At 48.3% G+C, this 25,443-nt stretch overlaps 1 protein-coding gene across 2 annotated transcripts in view; it reads left to right on the plus strand.

Moving 5' to 3' along the window:
- The window catches only part of DDX20 (DEAD-box helicase 20), a 440,715-nt gene that overhangs the window by 239,280 nt on the left and 175,992 nt on the right, over positions 1-25,443 (plus strand). For both annotated transcript variants that reach the window (XM_069633316.1, XM_069633317.1), the window contains one exon: positions 24,128-24,233. In XM_069633316.1, coding sequence (XP_069489417.1) covers positions 24,128-24,233 — 106 coding nt within the window. The remainder of the gene's footprint in view (positions 1-24,127; positions 24,234-25,443) is intronic.

The following is a 25,443-nucleotide window of genomic DNA, read 5'->3' on the forward strand; positions in this document are numbered from 1 at the left end:
CCGCCGTGGGAGCTCAATTTGATGCTTAGTAGGCTCATGGGACCTCCCTTCGAGCCTATGCAGTCTGCTCCGCTCCGTGGAAAACTGCTTTTCTCATGGCCATCACCTCCGCACGACAAGTGGGAGAGATCCCGGCCCTCTCCTGTAAACCACCTTACTTGATTTTCCGCGAGACAAGGGTGGTGCTAAGGACACACCCCTCCTTCATGCCCAAGGTGCCGTCGGACTTTCATCTAAACGAGCCCTTGGTGTTACCTGCGTTTTTCTGACGCCTTTGTCGCCGGCTGAAAGAACTTTGCACTCGCTAGATGTCGCTAGAGCGCTGAAGTTGTATGTGTCCCGCACAAAGTTTCCGGAAAACCTCAACATTTTTGTGAACTTTGGCCCTGTGAACCATGGGAAGGCCCTCTCCAAGGCTTCCATTTCCAGGTGGCTTTCCGGCTGTATCACCCACTGTCACCGGTTGACAAACCGGCCGCTGCCTGGCCGTCCGAGAGCCCATCCACCAGAGTGATTGCTGCTACAACGGCGTTCCTGTCTGGAGTGCCCTGCTGGACATATGCAGGGCTGCTACGTGGAGGTCGACTCACCCCTTCACGAAATTCTACTGCATCGACAGGGATTCCAGGGAAGAGTCCAGAGTCGGCCAAGCAGTGGTGCGCAACCTGTTTGCTTGAAGGTGAGCCTGGGGAAGAGGTCAGAGATGCTGAATGTTGAGCCTTGCCACCTCCCGTGGTTGTGCATTTGTGTACTGCTATGTATTCTTTATTCATGAGCATATAAATCCATGCCAAATCCCATGCTGGAGAAGGAACAAGTTACTTCCCTGTAACTGTTCTTCGAGGGGATTGGGTCCTCCGACGTATTCCATATCTGACATGTAATCACCACAGCTGTGCTGCTTCGGAAACTTTTTTCGGCTCCTGCGTCGATGCGCCGTCGTCGAGGGCCTCGTCCGACGTCATCCGATGTGATAAGTAGGACGCACGACGCCTGTAGCCTCAGTTCCGTTTTTTCCGCGAACGTGTTGCTTCGTGATTCTCAGTTCAAGCCTCGACTCTTTGGAGTTCTGTTCTTCTCGGTTCTTCGAACCTGTTCGTTTTGTGCAAATCCTTCGTGTGAAGATGTCTTCTACTTCGTCTTCGACCCCGCGTCCAGGTTTCAAGAAGTGCGGGGAGTGTGGGTCCAAGATGTCGGTGATGGACTCGCACGACGCCTGCCTCTGGTGCCTCGGGGAGGCCCACGACACGGATGACTGTATCGACTGCCAGTCGCTCACGTCCAAAGCCTTACGCGAACGTAAGAAGAAGTTGTCGGTAGGTCGGGTGTCCAAGCCCAGGAAGTCGAAGTCTGCGGGGCTTTCGACGGATGATTCGAGGGGTGACTCTCCGCGTCATCGTCGGAAGTCTCGTGGGTCTCCTTCTAGGAGAGTCGGTCTCGCTACTCCTCAGCCTCTTCGAGGCGTTCTCGGAAGCGCCGACACCGGTCGTCTTCCAGGTCCTCCTCGGAGGACTCTGCCCGGCACGTCGCTTACCCCACCAGCCGTGCGACGCCGGAGGAATGGGCTTCCTTCGGGAAGAAAATGCTGGCGATTCTTGAGTCGCAGGGTACTAAGCCGTCCGCGCCCCCGAGTGGGGTCGGTCGTGTGAGGTCGAGAGACACCGCTCGCATGAGTGGTCGGCACGAGTCACGGGAGAGGTCCCGTTCGGACAAGGAGACTCGTTCTCGCCGTACCCGTTCCAGGACCCGGTCCTCGACGCGTTCGAGACCGTGTGCACCTGTGAAGTCTTCGAGGAAGACATCGACGTCTGAGGCGTCGACAGGCTTTCTCGAGGCTCCGGCTTCGGGGAAGTGGTCGAGGCCGTCGACGCTCGGGTCGTCAAGGGACACGCTCGGGGCTCCGGCCTCGAGGGCTGTGTCGACGCCGCCGATGCTGGAGGCGCTGCGTCTGACGTCGACGCCGATTTCCTCGGCGCCGATCCTCTCGGCGCCGATGCCGGTTCTCACGGCGCCGATTCGCTCAACGCCATCGACGCCTTTCGTGTCGGAGGTACCCCGTGGCACGGGAGAACCCCCTAGGAAGGCTCTGGTTAAGAGCAAGCACTCGGGTGCCTTCTTTTCGCCACCTCGACTATATTTCAGAGGCGGATGAGGATTCTGATGGCCTGGTTCCTAGTCGGGTTCCAGATGAAATTGTCTCGGGCCTTGGTCAGTTTGACGATTTGAGACAGTCACTGCATGATGCCAGTGGACTGGACACCTCTCCGGAGGTGGAGTTTTGTAGGCCTGAGCCTGGCTCTCATGCCGATTCCTCGTACCGGTGCCTTATGGCTAGGGTTTCTGAGTACTTGGGATGGTCTGCTCCCCCAGGGGAGTTTGTGCAGGATGATCTGACGGACATCCTTGATGTTGGTCCCCCAACTGACCCGGTACTGCCGTTCCATATGGCTTTACAGAGAAGGGTGGCAGCGGCTTGGACTGCTCCAGAGAGTCTCCCGGCGGTGGGCAGATCCTTGTCGCGAAAATACCGTCCAGCCAGTAGCGACCCCTGCTACTTGACCAGGCACCCCGCTCCGGAGAGTTTGGTGGTGCAGGCGGCCCCGGCCCCGGCAAAGCAGGCGTCGTACCCTACCATCCCTCCTGATAGGGACGACAAACGTTTTGATGGCTGGGCGAAGAAAGTGTTTTCTTCTGGTGGTATGGCGCTTCGGGCGGCCAACTCCATTTGTGCCTTGTCTCGTTTCACACACACTCTGTGGAACTGTGTTGCGTTGGCGGCTGAACATCGTCCCGAAGGGGACGAACGGGATGGTTTCCTTGCTATGGTCCAGGATGGTAAGGATGCCATGTGTGAGTCCGTTCAGTCGGGTTTGGATTTAGCTGAATGCGTCAGTAGGTCCATGGCGGCGAGCACCGTGATACGCAGGTTTGCGTGGTTGCGGAAGTCGGGGTTTGCTCCTGATGTGCAGTCCCGGCTCCTCAACATGCCCTTTGACGGTGAACACCTTTTTGGCAGCAAGGCTGACGAGAGCCTTGAGAGGTTGCAGACCTCAAAAGCTGCAGCGAAGTCGTTGGGCGCTGCAGTTCGCCAACCTCTGCCTTTTCGTCCTAGGGGACAGCAGTGGAGGGTTGGTTCCTTTCGCTATTACTCATCCTTCAGTAAAGCGAGAGGAGCTGGCAGTCAAAGAGGCCATCGCAGGGGTACCAGAGGTGGACGACAGGGTACCCGTGGTGCCAAGGCCGCTCGGGCAGTTGCCTCTTTGCCCTCAGGTAACGCTGCAGCCGCTCCCACTCAGTCGTGAGGCCATGTCCCATGGTTCGCCGGTTGGGGGACGGCTGGCGCAGCATCTTGTAGAGTGGCAAGCCATTACTTCAGTTGTGTGGGTTCTGGAGATCATAACCCACGGCTACTGTCTTCCCTTTCGGCACTGGCCTCGCCACAATCCACCGGGGAACCTCTCTTTGCAGAGTCCGGATCCGCTCCTTGCGCAGGAAATTCAAGCCCTGCTGGAGAAAGGCGCCATAGAACTGGTGCCTGTAGCGGAGAGGAACAAGGGATGGTATTCCCCTTATTTTTTGATTTCGAAGAAAGACGGGGGATTGTGACCCATCATGGACTTGCGCGGTTTGAACAAACTCCTCAGGAGGGACAAGTACAAGATGGTTACTCTCTCTCAAGTCCTCCAGGCCCTTCAGCTTCAGGACTGGTTGGTGTCACTCGACCTCAAGGATGCTTACTTCCATGTGCCGATCCATCCCAAGCACAAGAAGTACCTGAGGTTCGCGGTTGGCGACTCGCACTTTCAGTTTCGGGTCCTGCCGTTCGGATTGACCTCCGCCCCGAGGGTTTTCACCAAGCTCATGGTGGTGGTGGCAGCGCATCTCAGGCAAGGGGGGATTCACGTCTACCCCTACCTGGACGATTGGTTGATCAGGGGGAGCTCTCCCGAGCAAGTCCTGGATCATCTGTCCGTCTCCTGCCGCTCCCTTCACAGGCTGGGCTTCTCCCTCAATTTAAAGAAGTCCCATTTGACGCCAACACAGCGGCTCCAGTACATCGGAGTGGTGCTCGACACTTCCCTGGGGCAGTGTTTTCCTCCCCAGGTGAGGGCTCTTCACATTCAGCAGATGGCGCACAAGTTTCAGCATGCCCAGTCGCTCCCTGCGTTCGAGTTCTTGAGGTTGCTCGGCCTCATGGCATCCTGCATTCTTCTGGTGCCAGAGGCTCGCCTGCGGATGAGATCTTTGCAGTGGGCACTCAAGACGCAATGGTCGCAGTCCTCCGGCGGGATGTCGGACCCCGTTCGGTCGCCCGGGATCTTCTGTGGTGGGCCGTCGAAGGCAACTTGATGAATCGGGCTCCATTTTGGCTTCCCTGGCCGGAGGTGACGATCGTGACGGATGCATCCCTCACGGGATGGGGAGCTCATGCCAACGGGCTGACAGTCAGCGGTCGTTGGTCTCCGTCGGAGTCCAGACTCCATATCAATCTTTTGGAGCTGAGGGCCATCAGGCTAGCCCTGAAGGCTTTTCTGCCGACTGTGCGAGGAAAGAGTGTCCCGATCCTGACGGACCATACAGTGGCCATGCACTACCTCAACAAAAAGGGGGGGGCAGGGTCACTTCCTCTGTGCAGGGAGGCGATGCAGCTCGAGTTCTGGGCCATCCAGCAGGAAGTTTCGATCTCGGCTGTTCATCTGGCCGGAGACGAGAACGTGACGGCGGACGCTCTGAGCAGGCAGAGCGCAATCTCTCACGAGTGGGAGGTGGCTCAGGAGATTCTCCTGGAGATCTTCGCCTTTTGGGGGACCCCTCAAGTGGATCTCTTCGCCTCCAGTGTCAACCGGAAGTGCGAAAGGTTTTGCTCGCGGGAATTTCCTCCAAAAGGAGCCTTAGGAGACGCGTTCGTGGTGGAGTGGTCATTCCCGCTGCTGTACGCGTTTCCTCCAGTCCCCGTCATCCCGCAAGTGCTGCGGAGGTTACGGAAGTTCGGTTCCCGGATGATCCTCATTGCCCCGGCGTGGGCTCGGAGGACGTGGTACCCGGACCTTCTCGACTTATCCATCTGCCCTCCACGTCGTCTTCCCTACCGAGACGATCTGCTCTCACGGGAGGGGGGTCAGGTTCTCCATCCAGAGGTCAGATCCCTCAACCTTCACGCTTGGCTTCTGAAAGGTTGAGGTTTAAGGATTGGGACCTCCCTGAGGACGTGATGGAGGTGTTGCTTTCGGCCCGAAGGCCAGCAACAAAGTCTCTGTACCGTTGCCGTTGGCGTAAGTTCTTCGACTGGTGCAGAGTTCAGAATGTGGATCCTTTAGCATGTGACATCCCCATGGTTCTGTCCTTTTTACTTTCTTTGGCCCACAGGGGCTTGCAAGTGGGTACCGTTAAAGGTTACCTGGCGGCGCTGTCCATCTTTAAGCGCTCGTCTGAAGAGTGTTCTTACTTTAAAATCCCTTTGATTTCACAGTTTCTGAAAGGGCTCACTAATGTGTTCCCTCCATCACCTTTCCTGGTGCCCGGTTGGGATTTAAACCTTGTTAAGTTTCTTATGGGTGCTCCGTTTGAGCCTTTACATTCTTGCCCTTTGAGGCTGTTAACTCTGAAAACTGTGTTTTTAGTTGCGGTTACTTCCGCTCGCAGAGTGAGTGAGTTACAGGCTCTTTCAGTTAAGCCTCCCTTCACTGTATTTCACAAGGACAGGGTTGTCCTTAGAGTTCGTCCTTCTTTTCTTCCGAAGGTAGTGACGGAATTTCATTTGGCCCAGAAGGTTGTTCTTCCGGCATTCTATCCTCCTCCGCATCCTGGTAAGGAAGAGGAGAGGCTCCATAGGCTTGATCCTAGGAGAGCTTTAAGCTTTTATGTTTCACGCATGTCCCGGGTCAGAGTGGACGATCAACTCTTTATTGGTTACGCTGGTAAGCGTTTGGGGCAAGCTGTGACGAAACAGACTTTGTCTCGCTGGATTATTTTGGCCATCTCGCAGTGCTACCGCTTGGCGGGTAAGGACCCACCGGCTGGCTTGCGGGCCCATTCTACCAGGGGTATGGTTGCGTCTACTGCCCTGCAGAGGGGTGTTCCTATTCGCAACATCTGTGATGCAGCCACCTGGGCTTCAGTACATACTTTTGTACGTCACTATTCCCTCGATTCCATCCGAGCACAGGATCTGGCCTTTGGCAAGGCGGTCCTTTGCTCTGCTATTTGATTGGCTATTCTAAATCTTGATTCTAAATTCTTTCCCTCCTCCTTGCTCTGGTACTGCTTTGGGAGTCTGTCATAGATATGGAATACGTCGGAGGACCCAATCCCCTCGAAGAACAAGTTACTTTCTTACCTGGTAACGTTCTTTCGATGGGATGGTCCGACGACTTATTCCATATCGCTCCCGCCCTGCCTTCCCCGCTGCAGAATTTCTTTTGCGATTGCAGCTTACGTTCCGCAAGCCTTTGTGTCTGACTGGCAGTTGACTAGTGTCACACGTTCTGGGGGAAAAAACTACAACTGAGGCTACGGGTGTCGTGCGTCCTACTTATCACATCGGATGACGTTGGACGTCGGAGGAGGCCCTCGACGACGGCGCATCGACGTCTTCGACGCAGGACGCAGACGCCGAAAAAAGTTTCCGAAGCAGCACAGCTGTGGTGATTACATGTCATAGATATGGAATACGTCGTCGGACCATCCCATCGAAAGAACGTTACCAGGTAAGAAAGTAACTTGTTCTTCTCTAGCATGGGTCTGGCATGGATTCACATGTGAACCCTCCCGCCTACCCCTCTGCGTCTCTTGTCTTGGTCCTACTGCCACTTTACGTGCTAGCAAATCTGAAGATGGCTGCCAGAGGAGGGGCTTTGGTAGAGGGCAGTTATTGGCTGGGGGCAGTATGACCCAGAGCTCAGTGATTGGTTGTTACGAGAAAGACAGTTCAGAAATGAACTGACACTGATTTATTTTCTTTACTGAGGATTCCCAGCCTGACGACTGGGAATATTCATAAGCATGTGAATCCTTGCCAGACCCATGCCGGAGAACAGTTACAGGTGAGTAACTTGTACCTTTAATTTGCTGCTCAAATCCTTTCCCTCCACACCCATCTTCACACAGGGTGCTGCTTTATATTCAGTCTGCATTGATTGTGTTTTTTTTCATTGAGGTGGGTCTTCAATATGTTTTTAATTAGTAGTATTTAAGTTCCTATTTTTCTAGAAGCCTGTTTGGACATACTTTTATTTTGATAACCGCCATACTATTGTTTATTATTGCAACTGTATCAGTTCCACCTCTGAGAGTACGCCTGCCTTCAGTCCACATTACTCAAAAGGCCAAAGTTGGTGTACCTGTTGAGTTGTCTGTTAACACCTTTGATTGGGCGCACTGCTAGTTTAAAAGTAGTTTGAATCTGCGTTATGTTATGTTATCGGTACTTGTATAGCGCACCGTCGCCAACGGAATTGGTCCGCAGGCGCTCTGGTGGATCCGTAAACAGGAAGGGTGGGTAGGGTTAGTCAGGAAGAGGGGAGAAGGAGAGTGGGAGAAGTGGTGTGCTGTTGGCAGCTTCAGCTCGGTATACACAGAGTTCTGTGCTTTGTTCCTAGTATCGGATCGGTCGAAGGCCTCGAGTGCTGTGGGTGAAGTTTGTGTTGTTGATGTGGTGTGGTAAAGTGCGTGCGGATTGCTGGGAGAGGGATAGTTGTGTGGTTTTGTGTGAGTTTAAGTATGCAGAAGATTGAGGGTTGGGTTAGTGGGGTCTGTATCGTGATTCAGGTACTTATGGTTCCGTTAGAGTTGTATACCTGTGGGTTGGGATGTTGCTGGTTCCTCGTGGGCCGATTCGCTTTGTTGCGCTGATCCAACTGTATCCTATCTAGTATAGTTTGGATTGGTGGGTGCATCTGAATCTAATCTTCAGGTGTGGGACTGGGTGGGTGATATCTATTCTTAGATGATCTAGTATGACCCTGGTGGGTTAAGGCTTTGAATGGTTCAGGGTAGGGGTCATGTTGATGTGTCGTCCTACTGGATCCGTCTAGGTGAGCCTGTGTGTTCAGATGTTCGTATCCTTCTGTCCTGACAGGTACTTTGGTTTCCGTGGGGTGAACATCCTTGTGACTGATTAGTTGTAGTTTTGTGTGGTGGGGCATTGTGCTTCCTGCTTTGTATTGGTGGACAGTGTGTAGTGATAAAACATTCTGTTTCTCACCCATTGCATTGGGGCCCATAGTGCTTCCTTTCCCTCTGTTTTGTCCTTAGGGCTGTAGGGGAAGGTAATAGTTAAGGTCATGGTCCTCTTGATGATTCGTTCTAGTCTTTCTGTCTTAGTTTTCTATGTTTACTGTCTTTGGTTGTGTTGCGACTGTCTCCCATTCTGTACTTTAGTATGTCGTGGGTTATTTACCTCGGCTTTTCCCATTGATTGATCAGTGTGTATCGCGGTCGCTCTAGGTTCATTGATGTTTTTAGTTATGTCGATGTCCCTGTGGCCAGTCTTTCTAGTTATGAAGTGGAGAGCCAGTTTTTGAGCAATTTCCTGAATAGTAGGTGGTTTCTTGTGTTGCGTATGTACTTTGGAAGATTGTTCCAGGTTTTCGAGGCTTGGTGAGAGGAGGATCCTCCAAGTTTTCTTTTGTTGTAGGGCTTCGGTTCCAGACAGATGTCCATGCTTGATCTGAGCGTTCTTGTTGGTTGATGTAGGTGCAGTTTGTCTCTTAGGAACTCAGCGCCTTTGTTGTGTACTGCTCTGTGCGTAATGCACATTGTTTTGAATTTTATTCGTTGTTTTATTGGTAGCCAATGTAGTGTTTTCAGCGCTGGTGCGGTGTGTTCTCTTCGGGGTAGTTTCAGAAGTAGTCTGGCTGCCGCGTTTTGAATGCGTTGTAGTTTTTTTAGGAGTTGTTCAGGCATGCCTAGGTATAGGCTATTGGCGTAGTCTACTTTGGACATGACGAGGGCGATGATGGTGGTTGTTCTGTTGGTAAACGATAGGAACAGTATTATTCTCTTTGCTGCTCGCAGTCAGAAGAAGCATTTCTTGAGGAGACCGTTTACTTGTGGCTCTAGCGTGAGATCATTGTCCATCGGAACCCCCAGGTTTTTTACAATCAGCGAGTTTTAGAACTAGTCCTGTACTCCGACAGAACAGTAGTCATTTCATCACAGCTTGAGTTCCTTGCAGAGGGTTTTGACATGTCGTTACGTCAAGACTGCTTTGATTCTTGGAAAGGAACAAAGACTGATTTGAAAAAAGAGGCATCCCTTCTCTGATGTTGCAGAGTGGCAAAAATATCACTGGAATCTGTAAGCTTTCTGTTATCATTTTTCGTGTCTGTTATGTTGTTACCCAGCCTAGTAATACCTTACCTTTGCTGCCACCTGTGGACCAATAATTGATGCTGTTAAAACCAGTCCCCAGTGTGCTAAGCTTTTATGCTTCGCACACATGGTGTCACTTGGTGTTGGTCGAAATTACAACATTCCTGGTGTTCTCCAAATAAGAACATATTTTCACATTTTCTGTAAATATGTCCCTGAACATCACTGGAGGGGGGGGGGGAGGTTCTCGTTCCCCTGGACCTACCATCTTTGTGGGCTATTCAGATATGAAGTTCTGTCCCTCCTCTTTCTATGAAACGTGAGTGTGCAGTCATTTCTGAATATTCTCATCTCCAGTGAGGATCTGCTTCCTTTAGATCTGAGTGTTTAAAGAATCTAGTCCAAGATTATGGCACATGTATTTTTCTATTGTAGCTTTCTTCCATGGTCTTCAATGCAGTAGTATCTTAGCTGATTTGTTGGGCGAGTACAAGCCAGGTTCTTAAGGCCACTTGCCTGCAACAGACTGATCTCTGGAAACGGTTGCAATGGACTTGTAAGCATTAGTCCTCTGTTTAGAGATAACTGGCCATATTAAGGCTTGTGAATCTGCTACTCAACTCTTCTCCGCTTTAAGTACCTTACAGTGTATGTTTCTATGTGTAACTGTATTGAGTACTAAACTCCTAATGTAAACCACTCTGTTGCCAAACTGTGGATGCACGCATGCTAATAGTGATATTATTTACCAAATACCTTGTTTAATATTATGCTTTCTTGTGCGTATTACACAGTATATTTGTTACCTGTGTGGACTTCTATGCCTTCAGACTTTGTACTGTTACCTGTACCTCACACTGTTAGGTAAGATTTTTATGGCAATGATGCATCTTCCTGACCTGTGTAACCCCAGAAATGTTTGCTTTACTGGTGGATTCCTTTTCCTTAAACCTCTGGGAGTAGCAACCTTTTCCCACACTCACCGAATCTTTTAATCTTTTTGTGGGTGTCATTTTCAAGACTGTCTTATTAATTTGATTCTCTTTGACAACTTTTGGCAATACGTGCCTGTTGTTTCTGGATTTCCCTTTGGGCTCCCCTTTTCACTTTCTCTGGCTAAGCTTGTGAGAACTACAGTTCCCAAGGGTAGAAAGGATCTTTGGATCCCTTATACATTTTGTTGGTGAAACCAGCACCCCCCCACCACCTTATGTGGAGTGCTGGGGGGATACTGGGTATCCCCTTTCTTATTCTAAATGTAACATGTTAAAAGGGCAAACTTACCTTTAATGGCTGGTGGCAGTGAAGCTTTTTATTAATTTGGGGCCCCTTTACCGCAGAGTGTTGTCACAGTCCTTGTTAAGGCACCCATGGGTACTCATTTTACCAAAATGGCCCCTTCTTACTTTTTTTGCTATTTGTGTTCTTTGTCCTTTCGTGTTGCTTCCCTTGACATCCAGGGCTGGAAGATCTTTTGTTTTTAACTTTATCTTCGGCAGGTGTGGATTCCCTGCTCAGGCTCCTCTGAAGGCAGGAAGTCCAGAACTATGCAGCCCTTTGTCTTGCAGCCTGACTGCTAGAAGCCAGTTGAAACAGGCAGTCTGGCTATCCTGAAAGGACTGCCAATCCCCCCAAGTTTGAATGTTGCATGGCTGTTTGATTGGCTGGGTTCCTGCATAAGTCCGGAGAGCCTGCTATGTAACTGGAGCCTGGTGTTACCCTCCGTTCCAATCGACCTGGGCACTCTGAAAACGAGGATCTAGACCCAGAACCTGGTGAGATCCACTAGACTCAGGAAGACATGCATTTTGAGCCATCACATGTTGTGCTGCGGCCTTGCGGGGCTGCAATACCCCAATACCCTGGGAGCTCGAGCCATCATGCGATGCGCAGTTTTCCGAATTCTGAATCTTGCAGAAACTTTGTGGGCATCCTGCTGGACCTCCAGAGACACGAGTAGAGTCCAAAATGTCCCCTCGCCACAGTGCTGGACCTTGCAAAAAACGAGACTCCGACCAGCGATATTCAGCCTTCATTTGGCCCCTGACAAGTGTGCCAAAACCACAGAGCCCCATCAAGCCAGGAGGAAACTCTTGCCTGGAGCCTTCTGCATCGCTCCTTGCTGAAAAGGCAACCCCCAGGTTCCTGCCTTCATGATAAGGAATTCAGTGCCTGGGTTTTTGGCTGCAGATCCTGAAGTCCTCCTGCTGCAAACTCTTCTTCTGTGCTGAGGTACTGTGCTGACTTCAGTATTACTTACCTCAATGATTCCTGTGTATCTTTGGGGTGTTTTCTGTGAATGGAAGTCCTCTTGTCCAGTGCACCCTGGCCTCTGCTGGAATACTCGGAGGGTGTCTTCTCTGAAGTCCCTGGACCCTCTAACTTTGAAAGTAGAATGCTTACTTGTTTGAACAGTCTTTTCTGGAACTCTGACTTTGCCTGCAACTGAGCCCTATCTCACCCCGCCTGCAGCTGCTCCTAGACCACTAGGGACCCTCTTCTGCCTCAGAACTTGTGTCATAGAATTGGGAAGAGCTGGATACTTTAAGGGGTCTTCCTTGAAAAGTAAAACAAATGTTGAAAAGTTTACTTGTAAAAGAGTTGGTTGGTAACTTTAACTCCGAGAGTGAACAGTTAATGTTCTTACTTACTTTACAAGTGTTCTGTCACTTGTAAAAGTATATGTAAAGTTATTACTTACCCTGATATGGTCTGACATTCTGAAAAAAAAACCTGTTTTACCTACCTGGAATAGCTGTGTGCCATTCTGAATACGTGTACTCACTCATGCATTCCTTAGAAACCGTCTCACCAGTCTGACAGAGTAGATGGAAGGTTAATTTACTCACCTGTGAATTGGGTCCCCCTCTTCCCAAAAGTAATGCTGTGGGTCCCACTGTACTATTCCTGTTGGGATATAAATGTATCAGTGTCCCCAATTGGGTCTTACTTCTCATGACTTGCTGTTAGCCTGTCAAGAATAAGTCTGGCTTAGGTTATACTGATCCTTAAGCTGCTGATTGCTCCTTTTAAAAGTATATAGGTTTTACCTGCCTAGAATACCTGTGTGCCATTCTTAGTGTTCTTTAGGTGTAGCTGAACTTGGTATGCAGGGTGTAATCTTCAGTTATTGTAAACAGTTCTTACTGATCTTGGACTGTGTTCCACTGAGCTGAAAAGTAAGTGTAATTGTATTTCTGATGCTTGTTAATCTGCTTAGAATCACCTGCTGTGCATATGGTCCGACATCCAGTGGTAACCGCAGAGTATTGCATCTTGTCTTTCGAGGATGGAAAGGGGACTTCGGCAAAGGCGTGTCTGTAACACTATCCTTAACGTGACGTGTAGTGTACCCAAAATCCCTCACACGCGGAGGACTCTCAGATTGTTTTTTTCCCACCCAGCTTACTGGTCGCCCTAATGCAGAGCTCTTACATAGAGATGGCGTTATTGTCATATTTATCGACTTTGTTGTTATTCCTATTAAGTCACTTCAACAGTTGAATCCTGTGAAACGACGTTGAAGACTGCTGCAGACTTTCGAGGCCTGATTGATCCTAGCGGCGCTGCTGCCACGTGGCCATGCCTTTTGGCCGGCCTAGACAGTAGGGAGAGTGGGGTCTGGGTGGCCATATCCTTTACAAGTATGCTTTTCCTCTTTCAACCTCTCTGCTCCCTAGGTTTTGTCATCGCTGTTCCTGTCTTTCGCTATGGAAAAGACCCCATTTAGATTTTGTCCCTCGTGTAGGGCCAAATATCCTTGGAAAGACTATCACTCTCGGTACAACAATTGTCTTCCCCTCAACCACAAAGAAGCGGGCTGCGCAGCCTGTAGACTCCTGTGCCAAGATGTTCAAGGAGCGCCGCTTGAAGCGGTGGGCGGCCTACGGCATGTTCTTCCAATTCCCCCTGGCCGCCGCAACCGCAAGTGATGGGGTGCGGTGGGGGGCTAGCGATGACCAGGCGTCCGTGTCGGAAGCCATTGCCCGGGAGGTGGACTGCTCTCGCTCCGCGACGCCCGTCCCCACCCCCACCAGGCCTGACGCGAATCACACTATGGGGAAAACACCCGGCAACAGGGGCACACATGATCATAACGCCAAACAGACAACCCAAGGTTCTGCTTCGACGGCACTGTCCAAGCGTACCAAGTGCCAAAGGAATCGTCAAACTTCAACGGGAATCGTCAAACTTCAACGGGAACCGTCAAACTTCAACGGGAACCGTCAAACTTCAACAGGAACCTCTGATCGGCATGATCGGAAGCCTTCCCCGCAGCCATGTCATGCGACTGGGCAATCCAAAGTAAAGGGCGCTAACACTAAATAACACGCAGCAGTCGAAGCCCACCTGGAGGACGCACAGATGCCGATTAAGGCCGCATTGGCGGCAAAATCCACCGCTCAGCCCTGGGTCACGCAGTGATGCCGAAATCCATCTCAGCCTCCAGTTCAGCCGGTAGATCGACCAGATTCCCCGAGCATCGGCGAGAGCATCGCAAGGATTGCTTCGGCAGTTAGACTGAAGGAACGGCCGAAGGAGGCGGCAAAGCATAAAGAACGGCCTAGATACGTCCCGAAAGACATGCCACAGTGCCCTGAACCCCGCCAGGACTATTCTGAGAGTACTGCGCCTTTGTCTAGTACATTAGAGGACAAATTTCAACATCACAGAGAAGAAAATGAACCATTTTCTCCCCTGGACCCCTCTGGTTCATACTCATGGACCAGGGAGAAATTTGAGGGATGTATGGACAGATTGGAAAAATGTCTCTTATTCTGAAAAGCTTGCTCCAAAGACACCTCGAGAAGACTTCCTTTTACGCCTGTATCCAAGTTCCAGAGGCCTTGGAAGATCCACATAAGGAATATACCTGTTTCCTCACAGATAATGATGTTATGGACACATATGATCAGGATCAGGATGAGGATGCCACCATTTCTCTGGAAAACTACAATGCGGATGAGGAGGCAGATCTTATAGACAATTGGGAAGACAGTCGTCTGGTTGATGCTCAACCTTCGACGTCCCCTTCTCCCACCCAGGACCCTGATGTCCTGTGCATAGTCTCCTCTCCACCCCCCCTCACCCTCCACTCCGGCCCGCCAGGCCTGCCCAGTGGACGATCAAATGGCGTTCAACGCCATCTTGAAAAAGGCTGCTGACCATTTTCAGATCGCCACTCAAGCTTTACCAGATTCTGATTTTGTGGAGGATATACTCAAAGAAAAACCTCTGGCCACCCAGGCCATCCCTTTGTTAAACTCTAAGAGGAGATTGGCACCTTCCTTGTTGATGCCAGCCCAAACCAGGGTGGTGAACCCTATAATTGAAGTTGTTTCATCCTTCTCCGACCGGCCTTGCTTCATCAAGGGTCATGCCACTCCAGATTTTTTAGTGGTTCCCACTACTAGAAAACGGGCTGGTGTTCCACTGTCTACAGGAGAGGCACCACCCGATGAGGAGTCCAAGAGACTATATGCACTGGGAAAGAGAGTTACAACTGCTGCTGCGTTTTCCACACAAATAGCTAATAACACCACACTATTGGCCAGCTATGCAGATGCCCAGTGGAACCTTCTCTAAGAAGGCCTTCAGGAAGTACCATAATCTACTCGGACCAAGTTACCCGCCATCGTTTCGGAAGGCACGCAAGTCAACTAGTATGTGCTCAAGAACACTCTGGACGCTGCAGAGACAGTGGGAAGAACCCTGGCTCAAGGTACCTTGCTCAAGCGACATGCATGGCTGAAGAACTCGGGTTTCAAATTGGAGACCCAAGCACCCCCGATTAACAAACCCATTGAGGAGACCAACCTGTTTGGCAAGGCAGTGGACGATGCACTGGAAACATCCAAGAAAGAACATGAAACACTCAAGTACCTTCAAGAGATTACCCAGAAACCCTCTCCTCAGAGAAGAAGCGGCTCCTGCCGGTCCTTTCGGGGTTATCTAGTTTTCCCGATAGCCATTATAATGCAGGAAACCACTGGAATTCGGGACAACGGTCTAATACCTCCACCACTTATCCACCCAGAGGACAGCGGTGTGGGAAAGGTAGTGGACAAGGTTCCAACCCCAAAGGCGCCCCAGCCTTGGGTCAGAAATAACCTTCGGATCCAGGACCCCTCCCATGCCACGGGCGTATAACCGCTTTCCTTACTGCATGGGAGAGGATAAGATACCAGTGGGTACTCAAGACTGCCTCCCACGGGTACTGTAAAGAATTTGCCCGACCACCCCAATTCAGACCACCAAAGTCAAGACACCTGACGCGGACCATCTGCGGATACTGCTACAAGAGGTGGAGACCCTTCTAGGAAGGGACGCCATAGGAGTCTTCCCTATTCCACAGCTAAACAAAGGTATTTATTCAGTGTACTTCCTTGTACCCAAAAAGTATCTCACCATGCACCCTGTGCTAGACTTGCACCCAGCGAACAAGTTTGTCAAACCTCAAAAGTTTTGTATGGTCACTTTACAGGAAGTAATCCCGCTATTGAAACGGGGATTACATGGCAACACTGGACATCAAAGATGAATACTTTCATATTTCAATGTTGCCAGTGCACAGAAAATACCTAAGGTTCATGATAGAGGACAGGCACTATCAGTTCAAGGTACTCCCCCTCGACATTGCCACGGCACAAAGGGTGTTTACAAAGGTAATGGCAGAAGCGGCAGCACACTTGCGCAGACTATCCATTCAGGTTTACCCTTACCTCGACGACTGGCTCATAACGGTGGAGTCATACGAAACATGCCTAGTGAACACGCAGAAGACAATAGACCTCTTATTCCATATGGGATTCTCAATCAACGAGAAGAAATCCAGCCTAGACCCAAGTCAAACAGTTTCTAGGGGTTCTAATTCAGACGAAAGACTGCTTTGTCTTCCCCTCCAACGAGAGGGTTCAAAACATGCGGTTTAAGATCCCTCAGTATGTAGCCAGTCGGGAAGTGTTGGTATGCAAAGCCATGCGACTGTTAGGAATGATGACGTCCTGCATTTATTTAGTTCCTCACGCGTCTGCGCATGCGCCCCATGCAAGAGTGGCTCAACAGCCAGTTAGGTCAGGCCAGCGGACAATGGGAAGATCTGGTAGTTGTCTCGCCAGCCCTCGTTCTCTCTCTGCAGTGGTGGTCGATGGAGAACCTCTTGAAGGGGAAGACCTTCATCACCCCAACAGTAGAAGCCGCTCTCACGACCGACACATCTCTCACAGGGTGGGGGGGGGGGGTTCACCTGCTTCAGCAGACGGCGCACAGCATGTGGTCCCCACAAGTAGTGTCCAACCACATAAACCTGCTGGAGCTATTAGCGGTATTCAAAGCACTGTGAGCCTTTCTTAAACACAGTTACAGGGGAAGACAGTCCTGATCTTGACAGATAGCATTACAGCCATGTACTACCTGAACAAATAGGGAGGCACACTCTCTCCAGGGCTATCCAAGCTGTCCCAAAACATTTGGTAATGGGCTCTCAAACACAGGATGTTCCTGTTGTCCCAACACGTTCCAGGAGAACTCAATCTTCTGGTAGACTTGCTCAGCAGAGATTTCCCACTGCCCGTAGAATACGAATGGAGACTATACGAAGACATTGGGCCTCATTACGAGTCAGCCGGTCCGCCACCACCGTTCTTTCCGGACCGGCTGATCTCGAGTTCTGTAGGCGGGAGGTGTCACTCCCGCCAGGTCTGACCTGGCGGGTTTAACACCACCCGCCTGCAGACGGACATGGAAACACCAGCACCATTACAACATGGTGCCGGTGTTTCCACTTCCCCACTCCCATGGAGTCCTGTTGGACTCCATGGGAATGGGGACTTGCAAAATTCCGCCTCCGGAATTCCCGGGTCACCGGGGCTGTAATGCCCCGGTAATTCTGGGAGTCACAGAGGCGGAATGGTAATACGAGTCTGGCGGTAACCTGCCTGTTTTTCCAGCTCGGTTACCGCCGGATTCGTAATGAGGCCCATTGTCTCCAACGTTTTCGCCGAATGGGGCTTCCCAGAGATGGACTTGTTAGCAACTCTGGAGAATGCTCAATGCCAAGATTACGCCTCCAGGTACCCACAGAACTGCTCCAAGGGGAACGGGCTCTGGATAGAATGGTCAGCGTGATTTATTTACGCCCCCTCCCCGCCCTCAACTCCCTTAATCAACAAGATCGTACACAAGATGGACCAAGAACCAGTCAGCATGATATTGGTGGCCCCCCGCATATGGGCCCGCCAACTCTGGTTCTCATCTGATGGAGATGTCCCTCTCCTCTCCTATGAAACTGCCCTGCCCGTACAACATGTTATCTCAGGACAGGGGAGAAACATTGCACCCATGCCTGCAAACTCTGATCTTAGCGGCCTGGCTCCTGAGGTCATAGAGTTTGGACACCTTCAACTCCCTCAGAGATGTATGGACATATTCAGGGAATCTGGTGTAAGGCCAAGGGCGTCAATCCATGACTGCTGTCCTACTCACATTGTATTGCACCTGACTCACTTACTAGATTCAGGACTGATTTTGAATTCCCTGAAGGTGCACTTAGCTGCACTCACGGCCTACACTACGTCACAACAGAAGGTGTCGTGTTGGAAAATACCATTTATCAAGGCTTTCATGTAAGGGGTTAAGCGGATTCATCCCCCATTTCAAACCCAGCTCCCGGTTGGGACTTAAATGTGGTTTTGACCAGACTCATCGGGTCTCCCTTTGAGCCTATGAACAAGGCAAGTCTTAAAGACCTTCCATATAAGACAGCCTTCTTAGTGGCTATCACTTCTATTAGAAGGATTAGTGAACTACATGCCCTTTCAGTACTAGGTCCCCTTTATTATTTTGTTTTTTTTTGTTTATGGTTTAGGGAAAAAAAATAAACATTTACAAAATTTACAATTAAAATGATAGTTACAATGCAAATAAAAAATGATTAGTTAAATCATTGTGGCAATTACAAAATATTAAAACTTACAGATTCATGAAGAAATTATACATCGGGTATTTCAATACATCCAGTTGACAATAGTAAAGAAGCAAACCCTTGACCCAGCCATTCCCACAAACTTCAGGCCTATCACAACTGTGCCATTTCGTCTAAAAATGTTAGACAAAGTGGCATATATTCAAATACAGTATTTCCTGGAATCTAACCGTCTACTTGGATCCCGCCAATCTGAATTCCGCCCTCAACATGGCATGGAGACGGCCCTAATTGTTAGATGAGTGCAGAGATAAAGGCCAGGCAGCCTTACTCATCCTGCTATACCTCTCAGCTGCTTTCGACTTGGTTGACCATACAGTCCTATGTAGCCACCTAGACTCCGCAGCCCATTTCTAGGAGGATGCCATAATCTGGATCAAGTCCTTTCTGAGTAACCAGACCATGAGTGTCTGCTCTCCATCGGCCTCAGCAGACCTGATCATTATAACCTGTGGCGTATCCCAGGGATCTTGTGTGTCACCTACTCTATACAATGCATTCACTAAGCCCCTCTTTGACGAAATGGACCATCTGGGTATCGCCTACACGAACTACGCAGACGATACCCAGATCCTTCTTCCGCTTTCAGGAGATTACGCCGTAGATCTGGCCTTAGTGAATAGAATCTACAGTATTGGTCAGGCATGGATAGCCACTCATGGGTTATGCCTGAATGACGACAAAACTGAGCTTATTATTTTAGGCACCCCAACCTACATATCCAAACTTAGCCCTGATTATGCAAACTTCACTATTGATGGTAATAACATAAAAGTAGCTAAGGAAGTGAAGACCCTAGGTTTTTACTTAGATGCCACCTTGAATTTCTCTAAACAAGTCAACTCCCTAGCCTCTGCTACCGCATACACATGCAAACTCATCAGAGCTAGTAAACAATTCCTACCCATAGATAACTGCCTCACACTGGCCAGGGCCCTCATTCTCTCCAAATTGGATTACTGTAACGCACTCTATATTGGAGCGAATAAACATACTATCCATAAATACAGGTTCTCCAGAACAATGCCCTAAGAGCAGCTCTTAAAATCAACAGAAATGAATACATATCCTCCCTAACAAGAGAACACAAGTAGTTATCTACTTTTGATAAAATTCAACTTAAGATTGCCTCCCTTACTTACAAGTGCCTCAACAACAAAGCACTGCCATACCTCATGGATAGAATCTGTAAAAACAAAAAAAACTCACCCAGACCTACAAGAACAGCCAACTTGAACTGTCTCCAAGTTCCACGATTTAGACTCTCGACTATAGGAGGACATTGCTTCCCAGTTAAGGCTGCGCAGCTATGGAACTCCCTACCACCTGACATTAGAGAACCCCAACCCTTCTTTAAATTCAGACTGAATCTAACCAACTGGCTAAAAGAGAATGATCATTAATTACTCTATTACCCTTCTTTTTACACACACCTCTGTTCTCTGAATCGCCATCTGTGTTTGCTTATGTAAACTGCCTTCTGGATGTATTATGCCCACACTGATAATATGCTATTTGATCATGTAATCTACATTGTACGGAATTAAATCTATGTATTTTCCTGTACTTTGTAATATGACTAAGCTCTTGTATATTCGTCATGTATATCTTGTACCTATGCACCCTGTAACTAAGTTGGACATATTCTTATCTTCTGCGCCCTGATGCCCCGGAGTATGGTGCGCATTATAAATAAACTGTTCGAAGCCCTGCATCAATTTCCTTAACAAATGCAATTAAAGCAAGTATAAGAGCTTTCCCTTGCCCAATCCTCATTCTTTCCCATAATTTCTCCATACAGTCGTCGAGGTTAACGTTTACAAAGCGTAACAAATATCTGGTCCGGGCATTGGTGAAGAAAGGCCACTCTAATACTAAATGTTTGAGTGTTTCAACAGGCTCTTCACACAACAGGAATCTACAATTGTTACTCAGCATAACTGATGATTTCTGACCCCAGTATTTAGTTCTCTCCAAGTTCGGGATCTGATTCAATTTAAATCTCAAGTAGGTCATACGTGCATAGTTGCAGGGAAAGATAGAAAGTAAGAGCAGCACCCATCCCTTTTTCGAGGATATTTTGCATACTCTTTATAAGTCTTGAACATAGACAGTTTGACGGTGACAACCCAATCCCTCTCAAAGTTTACACTTGACATACCCGGGACGCCTATGTAAGTCCATTAGGTCTACACCTAAATCATGTAGAATACTATTCATTCTGGTTCCATACGCCATAAGGGAGCTGGAGGAACAACCTTTAATCATACATCCCAAATCCTGGTATAAGGAGTTATTTGGATGTTTTGTGATCTTACTATAATTGACTAGACCTCGCCATTCCCATCTACAAGAGAGGGAGATCAATCCACATTCATGACGAATAATGGAATTGGGGATTGCAGCTAAGAGATGTAGTGCTGCTTTATTCATGTTCCCATGTATTATGTTAAGTTGTTTCATAACGTTATTCAAACATATGTCCAAGGAATACAGAAGCACAGGCTCTACCTTTTTAAAGTCAGAAAATCCAGTAGCGGCTTAACGAAAACGTGCAATATTTTGTAAAAATAATTTGCATCTGATTCAAAAGTGGTCTCGCCTTCACATGTAAATAATCAACAGCAGCTTTGATTGCAATCGTTACTCAACCTATAACCAAGGTATACAAATTCATCTGTTTGTTTAATCATATTATATTGAATTGAAGATCATAATGTTTGCTTTAGTTTAATTTGGATTTAAATTATAGGAGCTAGCGTAATCACAAAATATTTGCAATTTTCTTTGTAATCCGGCTGGGGTAAGGTCAAATAACACAATGTCGTCGGCGAACGCTAACCAGTTCAGCCTCAAGGAGCACAACGGTGCTGGATATATTTCATGTGCTTGCCAGATGTGATCTAAAGATCCAGAGCAGGTGGATCCAGCTTCCCCTATCTCGCACCCACTCACTGGAATGCCCTACCTCCCACCATCCGCAGTGAGCCCTCCCTCCTAGCCTTCCGCAAAGCATTGAAAACCACCCTCTTCTCATAAGGTCCCTCGCAGCAGCATGAATACCAACCATAGGACCCACTGCTTAAGTTGTATTGACCAACCGCATAAGCTGTAATGATAACCTTGCTTGTTCCTATCTGTAATATGCCTCTTACTGATACCATGCCTGTAACTAAGCTCATGCAAGTAACAGCGCCTCAATGCCCCTGGGCTGCTTGCGCGCTATACAAATTTAAATAAATAAATAAAATAAATAAATCACTTAGATACAAATTGAACAGGATAACAGCAAAGTTACATCCCTGTTTGAGTCCCAAAAAATGTTTTTACCAGTTTGGTGACGGCCGCCATCTTTCGTAATCTGGATCTGATAAGTTGTGTTGTGGTGAAATTTAGAGAGCCAATTGATTAAATGAGGTGGAATACCATTCTTGTACATCTCTTCCCACAGCAAATCGCGCACCACCATGTCGAAGGCGGCAGTCATATCAATGGATGCCATGTAGATGGTGGATAATTCATTTGCCTTCGTGCCTGCTAATAGGTGGGACATGATTGTTGCGTTTAAGGAGGTACTCAATTTGTTTCTAAAACCAATCTGGAACTTGGAGTAGGTTTTTGATGATTCCAGATGGAGTTCTAAGTCAAAGAGCACCAGAATGGAAAATATTTTTGCTGCAGCATCCGTTAGAGAGATGGGCCGATAGTTTGTTGGGCAAGATGGATCACCTTTTTTAGGAATAGGGATAAGAATTGCAGATACCCAACACTCTGGTAACTTTCTGGACAACAATATCTTATCGAATTTGATTTTGAGGATTGACGCCCAAAATTTCGCATTGGTTTGATAGAGGCATGCAGGGATTTGGTTGGGGCCGGGGGCCCAGGATTTCGATAATGTATTGATTGCCCATTCAATGTCGACAATGGACCAATTGAAAAGAATATCGGGATCGCTGGCCAACATTTCAAATTTGATATGTGCAAATCTTTCTGGAATTGTAAATCTATTACCAAAAAACATCCTCCAAGTATCGGCTGAGATGTTTGTATTAGAATTGCAGTCGGAATTGCCATCATTGGACTTAATTATAGACCATACAGATCTACTATTGTGTTTGCATGGTTGTCTAATCATTTTACAATTTTGTTCGTTATTCTTACTTACCTTCAGATAAGGTGGTTCTGCGAACTCCCTCTCCATTTGCGCATAAATCTATTTCCAAGTTCCACATGAACCAATCAATAGAACTGCCCACTTTCTTCCAGAGACCCTCTAACATGGCCGAAAGAAGCCTACACACGTTAGATGTGTGCAGGGCAGTCATGTTTTATTTGGCAAGAACTAAACCACTGAGAAAGACAAACCAATTTTTTGTTTCAGTGGCGGCTAGCGAAAGTCAGCAATCCCAAGGTGGATAGTCAACTGCACCACACTTTTACACTCTTGCTAAGAGATAACTGCCCTTCAAGCCTACAGCACATTATACTCTAGGCACTGGGGCTTCCATAGCATTAATTGCAAAAGTTCCCTTTGAGTCCATTTGCAAAGCGGCAACCTGGAGTTCTGTACACACCTTTACAGAACACTATTGTTCTCACAACCCAACTCTGCGTACTGTTCGATAGTCTATGCACAGCATGTGATTCAAAGCAGATTAACAAGCATCATAAGACATGCATTACTCACCGTAATAGCATTTCTGATGGTTGTATCTGCGTAGATTCACATGCGCCCACCTTCCCTCCCCGCTTGGATGGAACGAACATAGACTTCTTACTACTTTCTCTCTTTTATGTACTCGCTCACGATGGTCCTTGGGCTCCCTCATGGCAGAAAAAATACAATCGGAGGGACCTTGGCGCGTGAGGGATTTTGGGTACACTACATGTCACGCTGGGGATAGTGGTACAGACACGCCTATGCCGATGTCCCCTTTCGATCCTCAAAATAAAAGATGCAATACTCTGCGGTTACCACTGGATGTCGGACCATGTGCACAGCATGTGAATCTAAGCAGATGCAACCATCAGAAATGTTATTACTGTGAGCATTGCATGTCATTACACTCCAAGATCCAAATCCCCTAGAATAACTTTTATTCTGAATCAGAGTTATAGGTTTTTACTGTTAATCGAAATAAGTGTTCCAATATTCAGGAAAGTATATTGTTCCATTGGTTTTACTAAGTGATTTCTTGCTGAGTCATGGTACAACTCTAGGGTCTGTTACCCTTGTATTACTGAAGGTGATCAATTTGTTTTTACTCCCCAAGAATATGTGTGACCTATACTGAATGTGTATAAAAAGGTTTGATTTACCTAGGCTACTGTTAGTTTTGTAAATAAGGTCTATGTTTTGGTCTGTGTACTCTAAAGCATTAATGTTGTGTTTTTCTATAATGTGCTTTTATGATCTGTGACAGTACTTATTTCCCCCAAGATTGATCTGGACATACTTGTATTTAAATAAACCAGTTATTTATACAATACATAGTGATTCTCTGGACCATATTTGTATTACAATTTTTTTTTGTTGTATTGATTCTACTGCCCTCTCTCCCTCCTAAGATGAGCCTGGCTACTCGGTCTACGCTACCAGGAACTCATGTGGTACAACCTTTATACTGAGAGTGGAGAGATGTACTGTCTCAGTTGAATGGCTTTACTAAGCCCTTAGTTGGACTTCGGAAAAGCTGTCCTAACACACACCAAGCTACTCCCTCCTCCTCCTGTCGAAGCCGGACTGCTCAGCCGCTCTTCCGTTTTGAGAGTTTTGTCAAGGCCTTGGAGTGTAATCAGACTGCTGTTTTTTTTTTTCTTTTTTTTCAGACATCGCGTGGTATTGATGCCGAAAAAGTGAATCTAGTGATTAACCTGGATATACCCCAGGACTGGGAGACCTACATGCATCGTATTGGAAGAGCTGGGCGCTATGGTAATGTGTTCTGATTGTTCTCTCACCCTGGGACAGACATTTCTGCCGTGGCCCAGACATTACTCGCCACCTATGGCATTTCTTCATTATTTGGAAATCAATTGTATACATTTTTTCTTATTTGGTCACTGATTAGCTCTTCACTACGAGATCCCAAGCCTGCTTAGCCTATCATTCCCTTCCACTACCTCCTGTTCTCCCCCCCCCCCCCTTCACCATCTGTAATTCTCACCATTGGAACGTCTACCAATGAAATCCAATGCACCCAACTGTGTAATTATTGAGGAAAGTCCTGAAGGCACCGCCTTTCTGAGCACCCGAGTTATCCCCACATTGTGATATATCATCACATTTCTCCAGCATGGGGTCTGGCATGGATTCACATGCTCATGAATATTCCCAGTCAGGCTGGGAATCATCGGTAAAGGAAAAATCAGTTTAGTTTCATTTCTGAACTGTCTGTCTTCTAATAACCAATCACTGAGCTCTGGGTCATACTGCCCCCAGCCAATGACTGTCCTCTACCTAAGCCCCTCCCCTGGCAGCCATTTTCAAATTTTTACTGCACGTTCAAGTTAGGGAGTCATCGTGTTTAGCTCACGAGATTTTTACTGCGTTTTTACATTCTTTCACAGTTTGCTCTATTTTTCAGTCAATCAGGCCTTTGTGCTCTATCGATCAACCTTCCGATTTAACGGGGCCCGTTTTCGGATTCTTCAGCGCCCCACAAAGGCGGATTTCGTCGAGTTTCTTCGTGGATGTTTCCAGAAGATTCTCAAGCCTACGCCGCGCGGGCCATGTTGGAAGAGAAGGAGGATTCAGCTCCCCTGTTCAAGATCAGCTCCAGCTGTGGCTCGCAGAATGTCTTCTCGAACAACAAGCATTCTGAATGTCTTTACTGCCTGTATCTGGCGCACAAGGAGGAGGATTGTGCGTTTTGCCAGGAGATGTCCTTGCGCACGATGGAGGATCAGCAGAGGCGACTGAACGAGTGGCTACAGGCCAAGGCCCATGCTCTGGGTGGGTCCCAGCAGTATTCCTCTCCAGGTTCCAAGAAGGCTGAGTGGGCTACTAAGTCCTTTGAGGGCACCCCTCCCCCGGGGGTCAAACAGAAGGCTAAGCACTGCAAGTCCACTGCCACCGGGAGCGCCTCGGCGGGCAGGGCATGCTAGACGTCTCCAGCCTCCATCACCAGTCAATGGTCAGGATC

Source organism: Ambystoma mexicanum, chromosome 13 (assembly GCF_040938575.1).
Source record: "Ambystoma mexicanum isolate Mex_15411 chromosome 13, UKY_AmexF1_1, whole genome shotgun sequence".
NCBI classification, from domain to species: domain Eukaryota; kingdom Metazoa; phylum Chordata; class Amphibia; order Caudata; family Ambystomatidae; genus Ambystoma; species Ambystoma mexicanum.